General features: G+C 51.6%; 2 protein-coding genes across 13 annotated transcripts in view; both read left to right on the top strand.

Moving 5' to 3' along the window:
- Positions 1-2,592: 2,592 nt before the first annotated feature.
- Positions 2,593-11,550, top strand: QARS1 (glutaminyl-tRNA synthetase 1). 2 transcript variants are annotated; one of them, XM_012467683.3, is made up of 24 exons: positions 2,593-2,758; positions 2,904-3,051; positions 3,394-3,503; positions 3,660-3,735; positions 3,944-4,008; positions 5,808-5,861; positions 6,015-6,075; positions 6,381-6,452; positions 6,575-6,660; positions 6,830-6,916; positions 7,673-7,772; positions 7,888-7,966; positions 8,048-8,156; positions 8,255-8,385; positions 8,493-8,585; positions 8,699-8,836; positions 8,918-9,005; positions 9,095-9,238; positions 9,363-9,467; positions 9,658-9,750; positions 9,870-9,997; positions 10,092-10,158; positions 10,233-10,358; positions 11,401-11,550. In XM_012467683.3, exons 1-24 carry the CDS (start codon positions 2,642-2,644, stop codon positions 11,449-11,451), a joined length of 2,328 nt encoding a protein of 775 aa, XP_012323106.2. In that variant the 5' UTR covers positions 2,593-2,641; the 3' UTR covers positions 11,452-11,550. The 2 variants fall into 2 exon arrangements, with proteins under 2 accessions (XP_012323106.2, XP_064223141.1); XM_064367071.1 differs by lacking the exons at positions 2,593-2,758; positions 2,904-3,051; positions 3,394-3,503 and having other exon boundaries at positions 3,670-3,735; positions 3,922-4,008.
- A 1,854-nt stretch (positions 11,551-13,404) lies between these two features.
- QRICH1 (glutamine rich 1) overlaps positions 13,405-17,751 on the top strand; it is a 63,435-nt gene continuing 59,088 nt past the window's right edge. For 2 of the 11 annotated variants that reach the window (XM_012467689.3, XM_064367070.1), the window contains exons 1-2: positions 14,348-14,881; positions 14,990-15,049. The gene's annotated coding sequence lies outside the window, so the exon portion shown is untranslated. The other 9 variants (XM_012467688.3, XM_064367065.1, XM_012467687.3 and 6 more) reach the window with 8 other exon arrangements.

Here is a 17,751-nt window from a genome sequence, read left to right as displayed (position 1 = left end):
GCTCTGGGTTTTTAACCATGGGCTGCCCCAAGTGCAAGGGAGTCTGGCCATCGTTGGCTACATGTGCTGGATGCACTGATCAAGGAGCTCTGTCCGCCTCTGACTGCAGCCCTGCTGCTGCACTGTACCCTTCTGTAGCATCTGCATGAGACTATTGTCACCAACACTATAGTCTCTACTACCCTACCTCTATGTTATCAGCCTGTGCCATAGGGACCTCTCCATAGGCTTGGCTGCTGGACTCTACCTCTGTCCATTCCACAACTGGGCCTTGCTGGCTGCTGCCTGGTTTTTCCGCTTGACTTTCCTGGAAGCAGTGCCAGGGGCTCATGCAGGCAGGCTAACCTCCAGACCGGGCCCATACAATTTAACATTTCTGCTCTGTGCAAGTCATAGACATCTAGGGTTAGCTGGACATGCACTGGTACTACCACTTGTGGTATTCTTGGTGGCACTCATGGGGCTACTGCCTCATCCTATGACATGTAGCCACGGGATCCACAGTGTACCATGGAGTAACCAGGAAAGGGAGTGCAGATCTTGATCCCATTGAGGGGGCCATCACCAGACCTGTAGGACTTAGTGATGGTGCTACAATGAATCAGTGAATGAGGTACTGAGGAAATAGTGGCAGTGGCAGGCACTTTGCATGGATTTGCTCATCATGGGCACCTTTGTGATTGTCTGGGCACTTGCAGCTTCAAATTCAGTGCAAGGCTAGTGTGGCTATGGCTCTGCTTTTTGGTAACTGTCCTTAGCACCATGGATCTGCATCCCCTGCTTAACTCCTGCACCTGGTCTTTCTCATGCAGTACATTGCAGGGCTGGGCATCTGGCTGGGGCCAAGGGGCCATGGAGAGGTGGTAAGCCCCAGGACAGCATTGGACCTGGATACTGATGCAGCATGTGGCCCTGGCCAGCACCTGGCATGTGGTCATTAGGTGGTATCCAGATGTAGGCCCAGACTTGGAGCTTGGTCATTAGTGTGATGTGGGCACAAAGGACACAGAATATGCATACAGGCTAGTCAGGATCCTGCCTATTCCTTGAAAGTCCAGAAGTATGAGCATCACCAAGGGCTGCAAGAGCTCCAATTTCAAAGTTGGAGATTTCCACCATCCCACCAGCTGCTCATTCTCTGCAACCCTCTACCTCAACCCCTTTTCACACACACAGTCCCTATATTCTGTTTTAGCTAGCAGGTCCTGGAAGTCCAGTGAGACTGTGGGAAGATCCCTAAGCACAACAGCTATAATCATGAAGATTCCATCTCATTTGTCCCACTCTGTCCCAACCTCAATAAAATATCCTTTCTCAAAGGCCTGCAGAGGGATTTCAAGGTCTAATTTGCTTGTGGTTTTCCTGATATTTGCATGCTTTGGCAGGCAAGAGGGGAAGTGTGGGATGAGATTTTTTTTTTTTTTTTTTGAGACAGAGTCTCACTCTGTTGCCCAGGCTGGAGTGCAATGGTGCAGACTTGGCTCACTGCAACCTCCGCCTCCTAGGTTCAAGCGATTCTCCTGCCTCAGTCTCCCAAGTAGCCGGGATTACAGGAGCCCGCCACCACACCCGGCTAATTTTTGTATTTTCAGTAGAGATGGGGTTTTACCATCTTGGCCAGGCTGGTCTCAAACTACTGACCTCAAGTGATCCGCCTGCCTCGGCCCGCCAAAGTGCTGGGATTACAGGTGTGAGCCACTGCACCCAGGCCTTTTTTTTTTTTTTTTTTTTGAGACAGAGTTTCACTCTGTCTACCAGGCTGGAGTGTAGTGGCATGATCTCGGCTCATTACAACCTCCGCCTCCCAAATTCAAGCAATTCTCCAGCCTCAGCCTCCTGAGTAGCTGGGATTACAGGCGTGTGCCATCATGCCCAGCTAATTTTTGTATTTTTAGTAGAGACAGGGTTTCACCATGTTGGCCAGGGTGATCTCGAACTCCTGACCGCAAGTAATTTGCCTGCCTCGGCTTCCCAAACTGCTGGGATTATAGACCTGAGCCTCTGCGCCAGCCAAGATTTTAAACCAAATCATAGAACTTCTGTGAGGTCCTTCCTAGCCCAGACTCTTCCCTTCCCTTTCCTGGCCAGCTGTGTCCCAGTGGGCACCTAAAAACTGTCGGACTTATGGGGCCCCTGGATCGGCCATTCTGCACATTCTCTGCGATGGAGTCTGGATCAGGGATTTCCCGGGCTTCATTTTGCTCAACTGTTTCCATAGCAACTCCAAAGAGTGGCGTCAAAAACGCGACAGGGAATCGCATTTGCCCCCGAGGAAAGTTACTGTACTGAGATGGAGGTCCCAGGGCTGAAGTAGAAAAGTCAGAGCAAAAGGCCAAGCCTGTGTCTTCCTCCTGCCGCAGGGCCTAACACCTTCCTTTCAGATCTGTGGCGAGTATCTCTAAAAGCCACGCCTCCCGCCAACGCTCCTCCAAACGCCCAGTTCCACAGAGGCCCCCGGAAAAGCCGGTTTGTCAGCCCCGTGTCCTTTAAATGGCGTAGACGACCCTGGAACGCCCCGCCCCCTCCCGCCAAGGAAGAACACCATTGGCTCTCTCCAGAGGCTTCGCTTTCATTGGTCAGCGGGTGAATGCCGACCTGCAGATTCGGTGCTAAGTTTCTTTTGGTTTCCGGTGTCTCTGCAATGGCGGCTCTGGACTCCCTGTCGCTCTTCACTGGCCTCGGCCTGAGCGAGCAGAAGGCCCGCGAGACGCTCAAGAACCAGACTCTGAGCGCGCAGCTGCGCGAGGCCGCTACCCAGGTGCGAGCCCCACTGCCCCCAGCCTGGTTTGCGGGTCTTGCTGCCACGCAGCGCGGGGCGGGGTCCAGATCCGGACCTGCCCCACTTGTTTTGCTCTTTCCTCTCACTGAGCGTGGGGCTTCTCTCTTGATCCCTCTGACCCCAGGCTCAGCAGACCCTGGGCTCCACCATTGACAAGGCTACCGGGACCCTGTTATATGGCTTGGCCTCGCGACTCAGGGATACCCGCCGTCTCTCCTTCCTTGTAAGCTACATAGCCAGTAAGAAGATCCACACTGAGCCCCAGCTGAGCGGTGAGACCCCTCCCTGTCCTGCCAGTTCGACCACCAATGCCTCCCTTCAGCCAAGACCCTTGTCTTACCTTTTTTGCCAAGTCCTCCAGTTTCTAGACATCTAGTTCTGCACAGGCACTGAGGCGTGGAGTGGGTGGTGAGACTAACAAGGGAACTGTCAGGGTCTGAGGGGCATCCACTCTTGACACATGCTTCTCTTTTCCCTGTGTCCTCTAGGGTGGTGGTGCCAGGGCTTAACTTTTCAGGAAGCCAGACTATCCTTGGCGTTTCATGAGATTAGGACCCTGTCTGTCCACTTATTGGAGCAGAGATGCCACAAACTCATTGGCTCTTTTTTCTCAGCTGCCCTTGAGTATGTGCGGAGTCACCCCTTGGACCCCGTTGACGCTGCGGACTTTGAGCAGGAATGTGGCGTGGGTGTCACTGTGACCCCAGAGCAGATTGAGGAGGCTGTGAGTCTTTCCCCAGGCATCGTCCACCTCCCCAGTCCTGGCCATGGACAAGAGTGGCTCAGTTTCCCTCCCCAGGAGGACCCACAGTAAGGGAGTGGGTTCCCAGAGTATCTGTGAAGGTGACTTTCCTGAACCACATGGTTTGGGTTTCTGCAGGTGGAGGCTGCCATTAACAAGCACCGGCCCCAGCTCCTGGTGGAACGTTACCATTTCAACATGGGGCTGCTGATGGGTGAGCAGGGGCTATATTGTTATCTCTGGTCATGCCTTTTCTTCTGGGCACGAGTGAGAGGGGCTGGGGGAAGGAACAGGAGTGACTTAAAGTGGTCTGGCTGGGCTCAGGCTTTGGTTCCTGTGGTTAGCCAGGAACTTTCCTTGGGAAGGAGTTGGGGGAGTACTGTTTTTTGCCTTTCTGCAGCTCCTTGTGGCTATGCTTCTAGGAGAGGCTCGGGCTGTGCTCAAGTGGGCAGATGGCAAAATGATCAAGAACGAAGTCGACATGCAGGTGGGCATGCTTCACCAAGCTGAAGCTGGCAAAGACTTTGGCATGAACAGGGCCTGGAATCCACTAAGGGATAAAAGGCAGGAGGAGGGCTGGGCATGGTGGCTCATGCTTATGATCCCAGCACTTTGGGAGGCTGAGGCAGGGGGATTGCTTGAGCCCAGGAGTTCAAGATGAGCCTGAGCCACATAGTGAGAACCCATGTCTACAGAAAATTTAAAAATTATCCAGACATAGGGTACATACCTGTAGTTCCAGCTACTTGTGGGGCTGAGGTGGGAGGATTGCTTGAACCTAAGAGGTTGGGTGCAGTAGCTTATGCCTGTAATCCCAGCACTTGGGGGTGCTGAGGCAGGCGGATTACCTGAGGTCAGGAGTTTGAGACCAGCCTGGCCAATGCAGTGAAACCCCATCTCTACTAAAAGTACAAAAATTAGCCGGGCATAATGGTGGGCACCTGTAGTCCCAGCTACTCAGAAGGCTGAGGTGGGAGAATTGCTTGAATCTGGGAGGCAGAGGTTGCGGTGAGCTGAGGCTGTGCCATTGCACTCCAGCCTGGGCAACAAGAGCAAGACTCCATCTTAAATAAATAAATAAATAATAAAGAAAGAAGAAAGGAAGGAAGGAGAGAGGGAGGGAGGGAGGAAGGGAAAGGAGAGGAAGAAAGGTGGGAGGAGTGCACAGTAGAGCCCAGCGTGGAATGAGCAGCCCCTAAAAGGGTAGTGACAGACTTAGGCCTCTGGGCTGTGCCTAATTCGAGGTTAATCACTTTACTTTAAACCTCAATTTGCGGCCAGGTACAGTGGCTCACACCTGTAATCCCAGCACTTTGGGAGGCCAAGGTGGGCAGATCACGAGGTCAGGGGATCGAGACCAGTCTCGTCCTAGCCAACAAGGTGAAACCCCATCTGTACTAAAATACAAAAAAATTAGCTGGGCATGGTGGTGCATGCCCATAGTCACAAGCTACTCAGGAGGCTGAGGCAGGGGAATTGCTTCAACCCAGGAGGCAGAGGTTGCAGTGAGCCGAGATTGTGCCACTGCACTCCAGCTTGGCAACAGAGCAAGACTTCGTCTCAAAAAAAAAAAAAAAAAAATTCAGTTTTCTCTCATAAATAGGGTAATGTGGCCGTCCTCTCAGGATGTTGGCATCGAAGAGGGTGGTGGCTGAGGCAGATTGCTTGTCTTGATGCTGTGCCTACAGTTCCTCTCTATAAGTGGCAGCCCAGTATGGACCCTCATCAGAGAGAGCATTTTTTTTTTTTTTTTTTTTTTTTTTTTGAGATGGAGTCTCACTCTGTCATCCAGACTGGAGTGCAGTGGTGTGATCTCAGCTCACTGCAACCTCCACCTCCTGGGTTAAAGTGATTCTCCTTCCTCAACTTCCTGAGTAACTGGGATTACAGCTGTGCACCACCACGCCCAGTTAATTTTTGTATTTTTAGTAGAGATGGGGTTTCATCATGTTGGTCAGCCTGGTCTCAAATTCCTGACCTTGTGATCCTCCTGCCTTAACCTCCTAAAGTGCTGGGCCTGGTCTCGAACTCCTGACCTCGTGATCCTCCTGCCTCAACCTCCTAAGGTGCTGGGATTACAGGCATGAACCACTGTGCCCGGCTTAGAGAGAGAACATTTTAAGCTAGCAGACCCACATGAGGAGAAGAGGTGGGATGGGGTAGGTAGATTCTTCCAGTCAGTGCTGGTGGACAGTCTAGGAAGCCTTGAGTCGGCGGGGTAGGATTAGTCAGGGGTTTCTTGAAAGAGCATACTCCTGTCACTACCTGACTGTGGTCTCTGCTCAGGTCCTCCACCTTCTGGGCCCCAAGATGGAGGCTGATCTGGAGAAGAAGCCCAAGGTAAGGCTGGGCATGGCCCTGAGTCCCTGAGGGTGAGGTAAGGTATGGTGAGACTTCAGGCTGGGGAAGGAAGTGTCTGACCACAGTGATCCCAGGACCCTGCCCAAGAGAAAATCTGATGCCATTTTCTGAAGCACCTGGGGCTTCTTTCAGGTGGCCAAAGCACGGCTGGAAGAAACAGACCGGAGGAGAGCAAAAGATGTGATAGAGAATGGTGAGAAGCTTGAGGCTCCTGTCACAGCATTCAGCTCCCTGACTTCTGCACCTACCCAGAAGAGTCCTCACAGGTTCCTCAGGCCCTTGGCTTACTTAGTACCCTGCCTTCTGTCTCAAGACTGGAATTCCTGGTGTTTCCTTTGTTCCCTTTGCCCAGAGACTGGCCTGAGAGGCCTCAGATGTCTGGCTCTTGATCTCTTGTCTCTGGAATTGAGCGAAGAGAGGTCTACTCAGTTCTATTCTGGCTGTAGGATATAGTAAATGTATCCAGAGGACAAGTTTTCCTTGTTTTGTTCCCCACAGGTGAGACTGCTGACCAGACCCTGTCTCTGATGGAGCAGCTCCACGGGGAGGCCCTTAAGTTCCACAAGCCTGGTTAGTGGGCATGTCGAAACCCTGGGGAGGGCTGGATCTTGGCAGCAGCTCCTATAGTCAGGCCCCCGGGGTCAGAGGCTTTGGCTGCAGCCCGGTCCTTAGGCTTATTCTGGTCCTGACAGGTGAGAACTACAAGACCCCAGGCTATGTGATGACTCCACACACCATGAATCTACTAAAGCAGCACCTGGAGATTACTGGTGGGCAGGTATGTGGGAATATGAGCTTGTGCCATCAATGCCTGCCTGAGTGCCTGGGCTGCCTCCATACTGCCCCAGTTCACCCATCACCATGGCCTTCCTGGGAGGGAACATCTGTTTCCTTAGGGTCATCTGAGCTCTGACCTTATTTCTCTTTTCCCATCCCTCTTATCTCAGGTACGTACCCGGTTCCCGCCAGAACCCAATGGAATCCTGCATATTGGACATGCCAAAGCCATCAATTTCAACTTTGGCTATGCCAAGGTAAGCATGTATCTAGGGACCTGGCAAGCAAGATGACCACTTGCTGTTCCCATGAGTGGATAACATGTCCCTGCCTTGCTGTCTGCTCCCAATAATGTACCCAGGTGGTTAGAGGCCATGGAAAGGAACCACATGTGTGACAGATACCTAGGAATCTATTGAGCTTATTGGAATAAGTAGCTCACTCCCTCTGAGGAGTCAGTGAGTTCAAATTTGGGGGAGTTGCCAGTGTAGCACCTAGGCTTAAAAAGAGGCTGTGCTGTCTGTCCCAAATTGATGTAAAAGATGCTTTATCTGGGCATTTAGATACAGGAAGGTGAGAGGAGAAATTCTTGAAGGCGTTTTAAATTCTGACATGAGGCTGAGTGTGGTGGCTCACGCTTCTAAATCCCAGCACTTTGGGAGGGTAAAATGGGTGGATAACTTGAGGTCAGGAGTTTGAGACCAACCTGGCCAACATGGTGAAACCTCATCTCTACTAAAAATTCAAAAATTAGCTGGGCATGGTGGCACATGCTTATAGTCCCAGCTACTGGGAGGCTGAGGCAGGAGAATTGCTTGAACCCGGGAGGCGGAGGTTGCAGTGAGCCGAGATCTCACCACTGCACTCCAGTCTGGGCAACAGAGTGAAACTCCATCTCAAAAAAAAACAAATATTCTTGACATGAGAGAGCTCTATGAATGTCCTAGTTTAATGAACAGGATTGTGGGGCTGATGGATGATGTGGGAGTTCACAAATGCTACAACTTTCCTAGGCCAACAATGGCATCTGTTTTCTGCGCTTTGATGACACCAACCCTGAGAAGGAGGAAGCAAAGTTCTTCACTGCCATCTATGACATGGTGGCCTGGCTGGGTATGGACTGGGCAAAGCCTAGAAGGGCTAGTAGTTAGTGGGCCTCTCCTTGGTCCATGGCCTGCCACTGGGTGTTTCTGGCTGGGTGCTCATACTTTGTCTCATTCTGCCCCAGGTTACACACCTTACAGAGTGACATATGCCTCTGACTATTTTGACCAGCTATATGCCTGGGCTGTGGAGCTCATCCGCAGGTAAGGCCAGAGCCATGGCGTAGAGCCAGGCAGGCTGACTAGGTCATAGCCATGCTGGGTACTCACACCCCTTCCCCACAGGGGTCTGGCTTATGTGTGTCACCAGCGAGGGGAGGAGCTCAAAGGCCATAATCCTCTGCCCTCACCCTGGAGAGACCGTCCCATGGAGGAGTCATTGCTGCTCTTTGAGGTGGGGTCCTAGAGGAGCATCTGGGTTTGGGTGGGCCAAGGTGCTTAGGATGAGATACCCCCATGCTTAGAGACAGGCTGAGTCCTTGTTCTCCTCAGGCAATGCGCAAGGGCAAATTTTCAGAGGGTGAGGCCACACTACGGATGAAGCTGGTGATGGAGGATGGCAAGATGGACCCTGTAGCCTATCGAGTCAAGTATACACCACACCACCGCACAGGGGACAAATGGTGGGTGTGGCATGGGGTGGGGTGGTGGGGCTGTGGAGCAGGGCAATGGGCCATGGGATAGGGCAGAGTAGGGCTGGATGGTAGGGCCTACTGCTTATGCCCCACAGGTGCATCTATCCCACCTACGACTACACACACTGCCTCTGTGACTCCATCGAGCACATAACTCACTCACTCTGCACCAAGGAATTCCAGGCCCGGTGAGGGAGCTGGGTTCATGGGGTGGTAGGGCCAATGGAATTCCAGCAGCCCTTCCTGTGGTCTCTGCCTAGTTCCAGAGCTGGCCAGTCCTAACCCTACTCTCCCACCCCAGACGCTCTTCCTACTTCTGGCTTTGCAATGCACTGGACGTTTATTGCCCTGTTCAGTGGGAGTATGGCCGCCTCAACCTGCACTACGCTGTTGTCTCTAAGAGGAAGATCCTCCAGCTTGTAGCAACTGGTGCTGTGCGGTAGGTGTGGCTGTTTGGCTTATTAAAGGTTAACGACATGTACTCCCAAAGGCCTTCTCACCACCACTTTCTTATCCACAGGGACTGGGATGACCCACGGCTCTTTACACTCACGGCCCTGCGACGGCGGGGTTTCCCACCTGAGGGCATCAACAACTTCTGTGCTCGGGTATAGCCCAGCAGGTTGGGTGGACAGATGGGGGTTGAGTGTGGCAGTTTGTGATTGTAGCTGTGACTGATGCTGAACTTTCCTGCCAGGTGGGAGTGACGGTGGCACAGACCACAATGGAGCCACATCTTCTAGAAGCCTGTGTGCGTGATGTGCTGAATGACACAGCCCCACGAGCCATGGCTGTGCTGGAGTCACTACGAGTCATCATCACCAACTTTCCCTCTGCCAAGGTCGGCCTGCCTCAACATGAGTATCTGCGTGTGTGTGTGTGTGTGTGTGTGTGTAGGGGTACACCTGACCCTGGGCATGGGGGTACTTGTGCTGAGTATGACTCATACCTGTCTCCTGCTTTAGTCCTTGGACATCCAGGTGCCCAACTTCCCAGGTGATGAGACCAAAGGCTTCCATCAGGTTCCTTTCGCACCCATTGTGTTCATTGAGAGGACTGACTTCAAGGAGGTAAATGGTGGGAGTAGAGGATCCTGTTTGCTGCTGAGTCTGGTCCTGGGAATCTTTCATCCTCATCTCTGTCAGTCCATCTACTTTCTCCTTCTGATGAACCAATCCTTGCCAGACATGGCGGTGGGGAAGTCTCCCCACTTGTTTGATCCTTGCAGTCTCTTGTGTCTACCCTACTTCCTATCTCTAGGAGCCAGAGCCAGGCTTTAAGCGCCTGGCTTGGGGCCAGCCTGTGGGCCTGAGGCATACAGGCTACGTCATTGAACTGCAGCGTGTTGTCAAGGTGAGAGCCAACTGCAGCCTTCCTACTGCAGTGCCTGCTGGGGCCAGGATGTGAGTGCAGCCTGCAGTCCTGGTCGTGGTTCCCGGGTCTAATTGCTGCTCCCCTCCCCCAACTTCTAGGGCCCCAGTGGTTGTATAGAGAATCTGGAGGTGACCTGCAGAAGGGCAGATGCTGGAGAGAAGCCAAAGGCCTTTATTCACTGGGTGTCACAGCCTTTGACGTGTGAGGTTCGCCTCTATGAGCGACTGTGAGTGAATAGAGCTGGGGTGGGGGCAGGTACAAGATGCTCATTGCCTGCTATGGCTGCCTAGCTGGGGGTATGACCTTTACTCTGGCTGCAGATTCCAGCACAAGAACCCTGAAGATCCTACTGAGGTGCCTGGTGGATTCTTAAGTGACCTCAACCCAGTAGGTTCATGGGGTTTGGGATGAGGGAGGTAGGCCTCCCTGGTTGGATGGTTGCCTGAGTTCCCTGCTTGCAGGCATCACTACGCGTGGTGGAGGCAGCATTAGTGGACTGCTCTGTGGCCCTGGCAAAACCCTTCAACAAGTTCCAGTTTGAGCGTCTTGGGTACTTCTCTGTGGATCCAGACAGCCATCAGGGAAAGGTGCTTGACTTTACCCACCTGCCCTTAACTGCAGCAGTGACAGTGGCTGCCATTCACTGTACCATGTGCTCTGCCTACATTCCCTTAGTAAATCCTCACCACCTAAGGAGGTCAGTGTTCATATTCTACTAATGAGGAAACTGGGCACTAAGGATAAGTTCATGCACAAAATTTTGTATGAAGACTGCCTTTCTTTTTTTTCTTTTTCTTTTTTTTTTTTTTTGCTTTGTTGCCCAGGCTGGAGTGCAGTGGCGCGATCTCGGCTCACTGTAACTTCTGCCTCACGGGTCCAAGCGATTCTCGGGCCTCAGCCTCCTGAGTAACGGACTACAGGTGCATGCCACCACACCTGGCTAATTTTTTGTATTTTTAGTAGAGACGGGGTTTCACCATGTTAGTCAGGATGGTCTCAATCTCCTGACCTTGTGATCTGCCCACCTTGGCCTCCCAAAGTGCCGGGATTACAGGCGTGAGCCACTGTGCCCAGCCCACCCTGCCTTTCTCCTCCTCAAAGTAGGGGGCATAGTGGTTGTTATCCATATAAAACTATAGCCTAGGGCTGGGCGCGGTGGCTCACACCTATAATCCCAGCACTTTGGGAGGCCGAGGCGGGTGGATCACGAGGTCAAGATATCGAGACCATCCTGGTCAACAAGGTGAAACCCTGTCTCTACTAAAAAATACAAAAATTAGCTGGGCATGGTGGCGCAGGCCTGTAGTCCCAGCTACTCGGGAGGCTGAGGCAGGAGAATTGCTTGAACCTAGGAGGCGGAGGTTGCGGTGAGCCGAGATCGTGCCATTGCACTCCAGCCTGGGTAAGAGCGAAACTCCGTCTCAAAAAAATATATATATATAGCCTAGAGCTCCATCCAGTCCCTTGCCCAAGTCACAAAGTTATAGAGGACCTGGGTCTCCTGATCCTTAGTCCCCAGGTTGTTTGGCTTAAGAAGGAAGTTAGGGGGAGGTGTCTGTGGTGAAACCTGCCCAGGACACCCTGGCCTTGTTCTGGGGAGGTGGTCATTCTTTTCGCTCTGCTTTCCAGCTTGTTTTTAATCGAACTGTGACACTGAAGGAAGACCCGGGAAAGGTGTGAGCTGGAAACACTGTGAACCTACCTTGTCCTCCTGGAGGTTGGGACTACCCTCACCACCCCAAATTCCATGTTAATAAAGAACAACTAAATTATGCTGGAGTCTGTGTGTTATCTCTCTGCCTTTCCACCATCTGAGGGCTCTGGAGACATGCTGGTAGTGGTGGTGTGGGTGGGGAGTAATGTGCCTTTTGCACATTTTGTCTGTGAGAATGGGCTTTCCCAGAAAAGAGTGGTACTGACAGCTTTGAAAGCACTGGTGCACTTTTTGGTGCTTAAAGGCAGGGGCCTGCGTGGGATTCATACCCTCCGTACCTGGTCTGAGAGAATGGAGGGCCCTGGTTAGGACCACTGTGCCAGAGGGATCTAAAAGGTTTGTTTCTGCTGGTGTGAAGCAGAAAGGTCTGTCTCCCAGTCTGATCATTCAGCATATAATTTTTTTTTTTTTTGAGATGGAGTTCCAGTCTGCAGCCCAGGCTGGAGTGCAGTGGCTCCATCTTGGCTCACTGCAACCTTCGCCTCCCTGCTTCAAGAGATTCTCGTGCCTCAGCCTCCCAAGTAGCTGGGATTATAGGCGCGCGCCACCACACCTGGATAATTTTTGTATTTTTTGTAGAGACGGGGTTTCACTATGTTGGTCAGGCTGCTCTCAAACTCCTGATCTCAGGTGATCCGCCCACCTTAGCCTCCCAAAGTGCTAGGATTACAGGCGTGAGCCACTGCACCTAATCGGCATATAATTTTTTTTTTTTTTTTTTTTTTGAGACGGAGTTTCACCCTTGTTGCCCAGGATGGAGTGCAATGGCACGAACTCACCTCACTGCAATCTCCACCTCCCAGGTTCAAGCGATTCTCCTGCCTCAGCTTCCCAAGTAGCTGGGATCACAGGCATGCACAACCACACTCGGCTAATTTTGTATTTTTAGTAGAGACGGAGTTTCACCACGTTGGCCAGGCTGGTCTCAAACTCCCGACCGCAGGTGTTCCACCCGCCTTGGCTCCCAAAGTATTGGAATTATGGGCGACAGCCACCGCGCCCGGCCCATTCAGCATATAATTTTTTAGTGCCTACTACGTGTCAGGCACAGTGAGATGTGGCATACATGCTGTGATAGCCTTCTAAGTTCACTGGAGGGGAAAGGGGTGACCAAGCACTGCATGGGAGAGCTCTCCCTGGGCCCTGTGCAAGGCTGGAAGAGGTTCCTGACCCACCCTGGGCCTTAGAAAAGACTACTCTCACGAAGTGTCTTCTGAAGGGAATCACCAAAGACTATGGGGAGTTTGCCAGGATAAGAGGAACAAGGGCAAAAACCCCGAGGCAAAAGGAGTCTACAACAGGCTGGAAGCCCTCTGGGGGCTGTGTGGGCTGCTGCTGAGGCCTGCGTGTGCCTGCAGCTTTAACGCCTTCCACATTTTTCCCTGTATACAAACACCAGGCTACCAGGGGGCCCGCTTTAAGGTGGCCCCGACTGCGGAAGGCTGAACTCAGATGACAGCAGTTGGCGGGGGTCCCAGAGGGTGAGTCCTCCAGGAGGTAAGAGCTCTAGAGGCTTCCCAGGCGGGGCACGGCTGGGAACGCCGAACCCAGGACAGAAGTTTGCGGGGTCCACCTTAAGCGAGAGGCTGAGCCCCGCCGGGCCCCGCCCCTCGCAGGGGTGCTCGACCAAAGGAGGCTCAGGCGGGCGACGGAAGGTGGGTCCAAGGAGCTAGCTTCGAGTCCTAGCCTTCGGAGGCGCCACTACTAGGCTAAGCCCCCGCCCTAGCTCCGCCCCACACGGAGGGGCGTCCAGAGGCGGGGCGAGTCGCTCCACGCCCTGGGATCCAGGATCCGCTCTAGCAGCCAGAGGCGCGGCCTGCCTCCCCTGCTGAAGCGTTCACTTTAAGTCTGGCCGGGAGGCAGCTCCAGATCTCGCGGGATCCGACGCCCCGATTCTCGCGAGAGGAGCAATCGGCTCCCATTGGCTGTGAGGGTTGAATGTAAGATGGCGCCCAGGGAGCTGTGAGGAGAAAACCCTGTCGGTCTTGGAGCTACGACGGCAGAACCGGAGTCCCGGGCGGTGCGGCGGGGCCGGCGGGGAGAGCGGAGGCAGCGGCGGCGGTGACGTCGCCGGGTGAGGGCTCCAGTGTGGGCGAGGATGCGGCGAGGCTGTGGGCCTGGGACGGTGGGCCCACCCCACACAACGGCGGGCGGGGGCGGGCGGGCCGCTACCGCTGGGCCCCGAGAGCTCGGGGCGGCTCCGGAGCTGAAAATGTCCCTGGGCTCGCGTACCCCGCCCTGTGGATGGGGGAGGGGTGGGCCGGGGATTTGGGTGGGCGCGGCGCGACATCGCGCGCTGGTGCGGGCGCGCGTCTAAACCTGTTTTTATGCGCGGGAGCGCGCGCGCTGTGCGGCTCTCTCGGTGCGCGTGGCCGCCGACGTGCGCGTTCCCTGCCCGGATATCTGCTCTATGAGCTTTGGCCTGCGGGCAAGAGAGGCTTTCCAGGGCGCGCGCTCGCCACGACCCCCCGTTTTGGTGCGCGCGCCCTGATGTTGGGTGGCGGTGCCGCCTCGAGAGCGCGCAGGAGGCCTCTGCTGAGCGGAGGGCCGGCCGCAGCGCGTTGCGTGGGGAAGGTTGAGGATTGGGTCTTTTCTGGTCTGGTGACGTTTTCGGGCATCCGTGGCCTAGGCCTGGAGAGAAACTAGCTTTGCTGTCTAGCTTGCGGCTCCGCTCCTCTGTGAGGGGGGCGAGATTGCCTGTTCTCCTCTAATAATGCCGTTACTTGAGGCCCAAGTGCGGGGTGGGTGCTTGGGTAGGGTACTTCTCTGCTTCAGAAACCAAGCCCTGTTGGCTTTAGAGGGCAGTAAGCCCCTTCGGGTTTCCTCACCTTGTACTGGGCTTTGTGCCGGGCAGGTACCTGCTTATCTTTCATTAGAACCTAATACGTCCATAAGCGCAATTCGTACACGTCACCTCTGCGCTCCGGAAGGGAATTCTCTTATGTGGACGTTGTGAACTCCGAGCTCTAAAATGCCACTTTAAATCCTTAAACGCAGTCTTCTTTTGCGTAGGTGGGAGGGGCTTACTTTAGTCTGGTATACTAAGGGCCCACCATTGCCTCAGCCAAAAAGTTGCCTTGAACAAAATTGAACAACCTGAGAATCAATGCTTTACCTTTTTTGAAATTCTAGAAATCTCCAGCAGAAATTCCTAAAATCTGACTGTGTATCGCTGTAAAAGTCACTTTTGGTTTAGGATTTCAGTCCTTTTCAGCTCTTTTTTTTCATCCCGCCACTGTGTTTTGGTGTCAAGGAAGTTCTAGGTTTGTCCTAGAGAATTATGCACTTCTTTTTTTCTAATACAAAACATCTGTTTATGATTTACAGTCTTGCTCCATTAAGCTTAAGGAAAAGGAAGCTAAGAGGAAGTAAACTTAGCAATCAAATTTGATAATGGTGGGGTAGTTCTTTCTAATGTACTGTATTTTTTTTAAGAACAAAGTTAAAATTATTACTAAAAAGAGGCTGAGGATGGAAGGAACTTTTTTGTTCTATCTTCTTCAGAATATTAGAAGTCTTAAGAACTCAGGACAAGCAACAGAAATACATGCAACATGGTGACTGGTGAGTTAAAATTGTTAATATGCTGGAAGTATGTGTGCATAGTTTTTTTTTTTTTTTTTTTTTTTTTGGTAATACTGAAGCATTACAAATCCTGTCAATTATTCTGGGTGCTGTCTTCCAGAAACTGTTAGGTGCTGTAAAATGAAGATGTGGGAGAACAGCATTTTTGAATTCAGCCACAGTTTGCTACTTGGGCATTTTTCTCCTCTTAGGATGCAAGTCAGTGGAACCCGCAGATTTAAGCATGGCAAGGAATCATCTTTTAAAGGGACCTAAATGGTTCAAAGAAAAGCTGTAAAGTTTACACTTAAAATTTTGATACTTTTTTTTTTTTTTTTTGAGACAGAGTCTCACTCTGTAGCCCAGACTGGAGTGCAGTGGTGCGATCTTGGCTCACTGCAACCACCGCCTCCTGGGTTCAAGCGATTCTTCTGCCTCAGCCTCCTGAGTAGCTGGAATTACAGGCCCGTGTTATCATGCCCTGGTAATTTTTGTATTTTTGGTAGAGATGGGGTTTCACCATGTTGGTCAGGCTGATCTCAAACTCCTGACCTCCTGATCCGCCCACCTTGGCCTCCCAAAGTGCTGGGATTACAGGCGTGAGCCATTGCACCCAGCCAAATTTTGATACATTTTTTAGGTCTGCCTGTTTTGAATTATCTTTGTTTTTAACTATTATGCTTGAGATCTTCCTTCGAAATTAGTGTTTAAAAATAATGTTTCTCAGCCGGGTGTGGTGGCTTATGCCTGTAATCCCAGCATTTTGGGAAGCCGAGGAGGGTGGATCACTTGAGGTCAGGAGTTCAAGACCAGCCTAGCCAACATAGTGAAATACTGTCTTTACTGAAAATGAAAAATTAGCCAGGTGTGGTGGTGGGTGCCTGTAATCCCAGCTACTTGGGAGACTGAGGCAGGGGAATGGCTTGAACCTGGGAGGTGGAGGTTGCAGTGAGCAGAGATTGTGTCACTACACTCCAGCCTGGGCGACAGAGTGAGACTCCATCTCAAAAAAAAAAAAAAAAAAAAAACCTGGCACGGTGGCTCACGCCTGTAATTCCAAAACTTTGGGAGACTGAGGCGGGTAGATCATCTAGGGTCAGGAGTTTGAGACCAGTTTGGCCAACATGGTGAAACCCTGTCTCTACTAAAAATACAAAAATCAACAGGACATGGTGGCGGGTGTCTATTATCCTAACTACTCGGGAGGCTGAGGCAGGAGAATTGCTTGAATCCAGGAGGCGGAGGTTGCAGCAGTGAGCTGAGATCGTGCCATTGCACTCCAGCCTGGGCAACAAAAGTGAGACTCCATCTCAAAAAAAAGTTTCTCCAAGTTTGTCAGCTATGATTTGCTTATTAGATGTCTTCCTTCGGGTCCTCTCTGATGAGTTGTTTGTATACCTCTTCAAGAACCTCTGCAGTTCCACATCCTTTTTCTAGCTTGTGTTGCCATTTCAAACTAAAGATCAAATAGTGGTTGAATTTTTTTGTAAGTTTGAATAGCTCTAGAAAAGTAACCAAAGTCAGGGGCTCTGGATATGGCTGCCCTTCTTTAAAGCAGCTTCATAATCATTATTGTCTTTCCTTACATTTGCATATGCTTTCTTTTAGTTTAATTAGTTATGGTATAAGTTTGTTGTGCCATGCTTCTTTCTTGTCTGCATTTTATTTATTTATTTGCTTTTTTGAGGCAGCCTTGCTTTGTTACCCAGGCTGGAGCACAGTGGCATGATCACGGCTCACTGCAACCTCTGCCTCCCAGGTTTAAGTGATTCTCCTGCCTCAGCCTCCTAAGCAGCTGGGATTACAGGCATGCACCACCACGCCTGGCTAATTTTTGTATTTTTAGTAGAGTCGGGGTTTCACTATGTTGGCCAGGCTGGTCTTGAACTCCTGACCTCAGGTGATCCAACCGCTTTGGCTTCCCAAAGTGTTAGGATTACAGGTGTGAACCACCGCACCCAGCTTCTTGTTGGCTTTTTTTTTTTGAGACGGAGTCCTACTCTGTTGCCCAGGCTGTAGTGCAGCGACCTGATCTTGGCTCACGGCATCCTCCGCCGCCTGGGTTTAAGCGATTCCCCGCCTCAGCCTCCTGAGTGACTGGGACTACAAGCACGTGTCACCACACTTTGCTAATTTTTTTGTATTAGTAGAGACTGGGTTTCACCATGTTGGCCAGGATGGTCTCGATCCCCTGACCTCGTGGTCCGCCTGCCTCAGCCTCCAAAAGTGCTGGGATTACAGGTGTGAGCCACCTCGCCTGGCCCCTCTTTTCTGCTTTTTAAATGGCCACTCTTGATCTGTAAGGGTCTCTTATTTCTGAATTAGCCTTAGAATTAGGTGTTACATGAATACTTGTTCTTTTCTGTTATTCTGTTGCCCTGCATTTTGTTCCAGATGTTTTAAGTCCTCTCCAGACTTCACTTAAATGCTTCCTTTGTATTATTTTTTCCCAGTTATAACATTAGATTGTGATTTCTGTTATTAAATTGACATGGCTGCGTGAAGAAATGGTAGATTAATTTCTTCCTTTGATGAAGGAGGGTAGGAGTGCTCCTTTGGTCTCACTTTTAAGGCCAGGGCAAAACTAGGTAGAACTGGTGGCTGTGTCAGAAATCTAGTTTTTCTTTTTTTAAAATTTGTGAAATATCTGCCCATATAAATTTAGGCGATATCTGTACAATTTAATGAAAAATCATAGATTA

The sequence above is a fragment of the Aotus nancymaae genome, unplaced genomic scaffold (assembly GCF_030222135.1).
Source record: "Aotus nancymaae isolate 86718 unplaced genomic scaffold, 86718_ANA_hifiasm-v0.15.2.pri h1tg000067l, whole genome shotgun sequence".
NCBI classification, from domain to species: Eukaryota; Metazoa; Chordata; class Mammalia; order Primates; family Aotidae; genus Aotus; species Aotus nancymaae.
The sequence above is the reverse complement of the archived record's forward strand: the minus strand, read 5'-3'. Positions and strand labels throughout refer to the sequence as shown.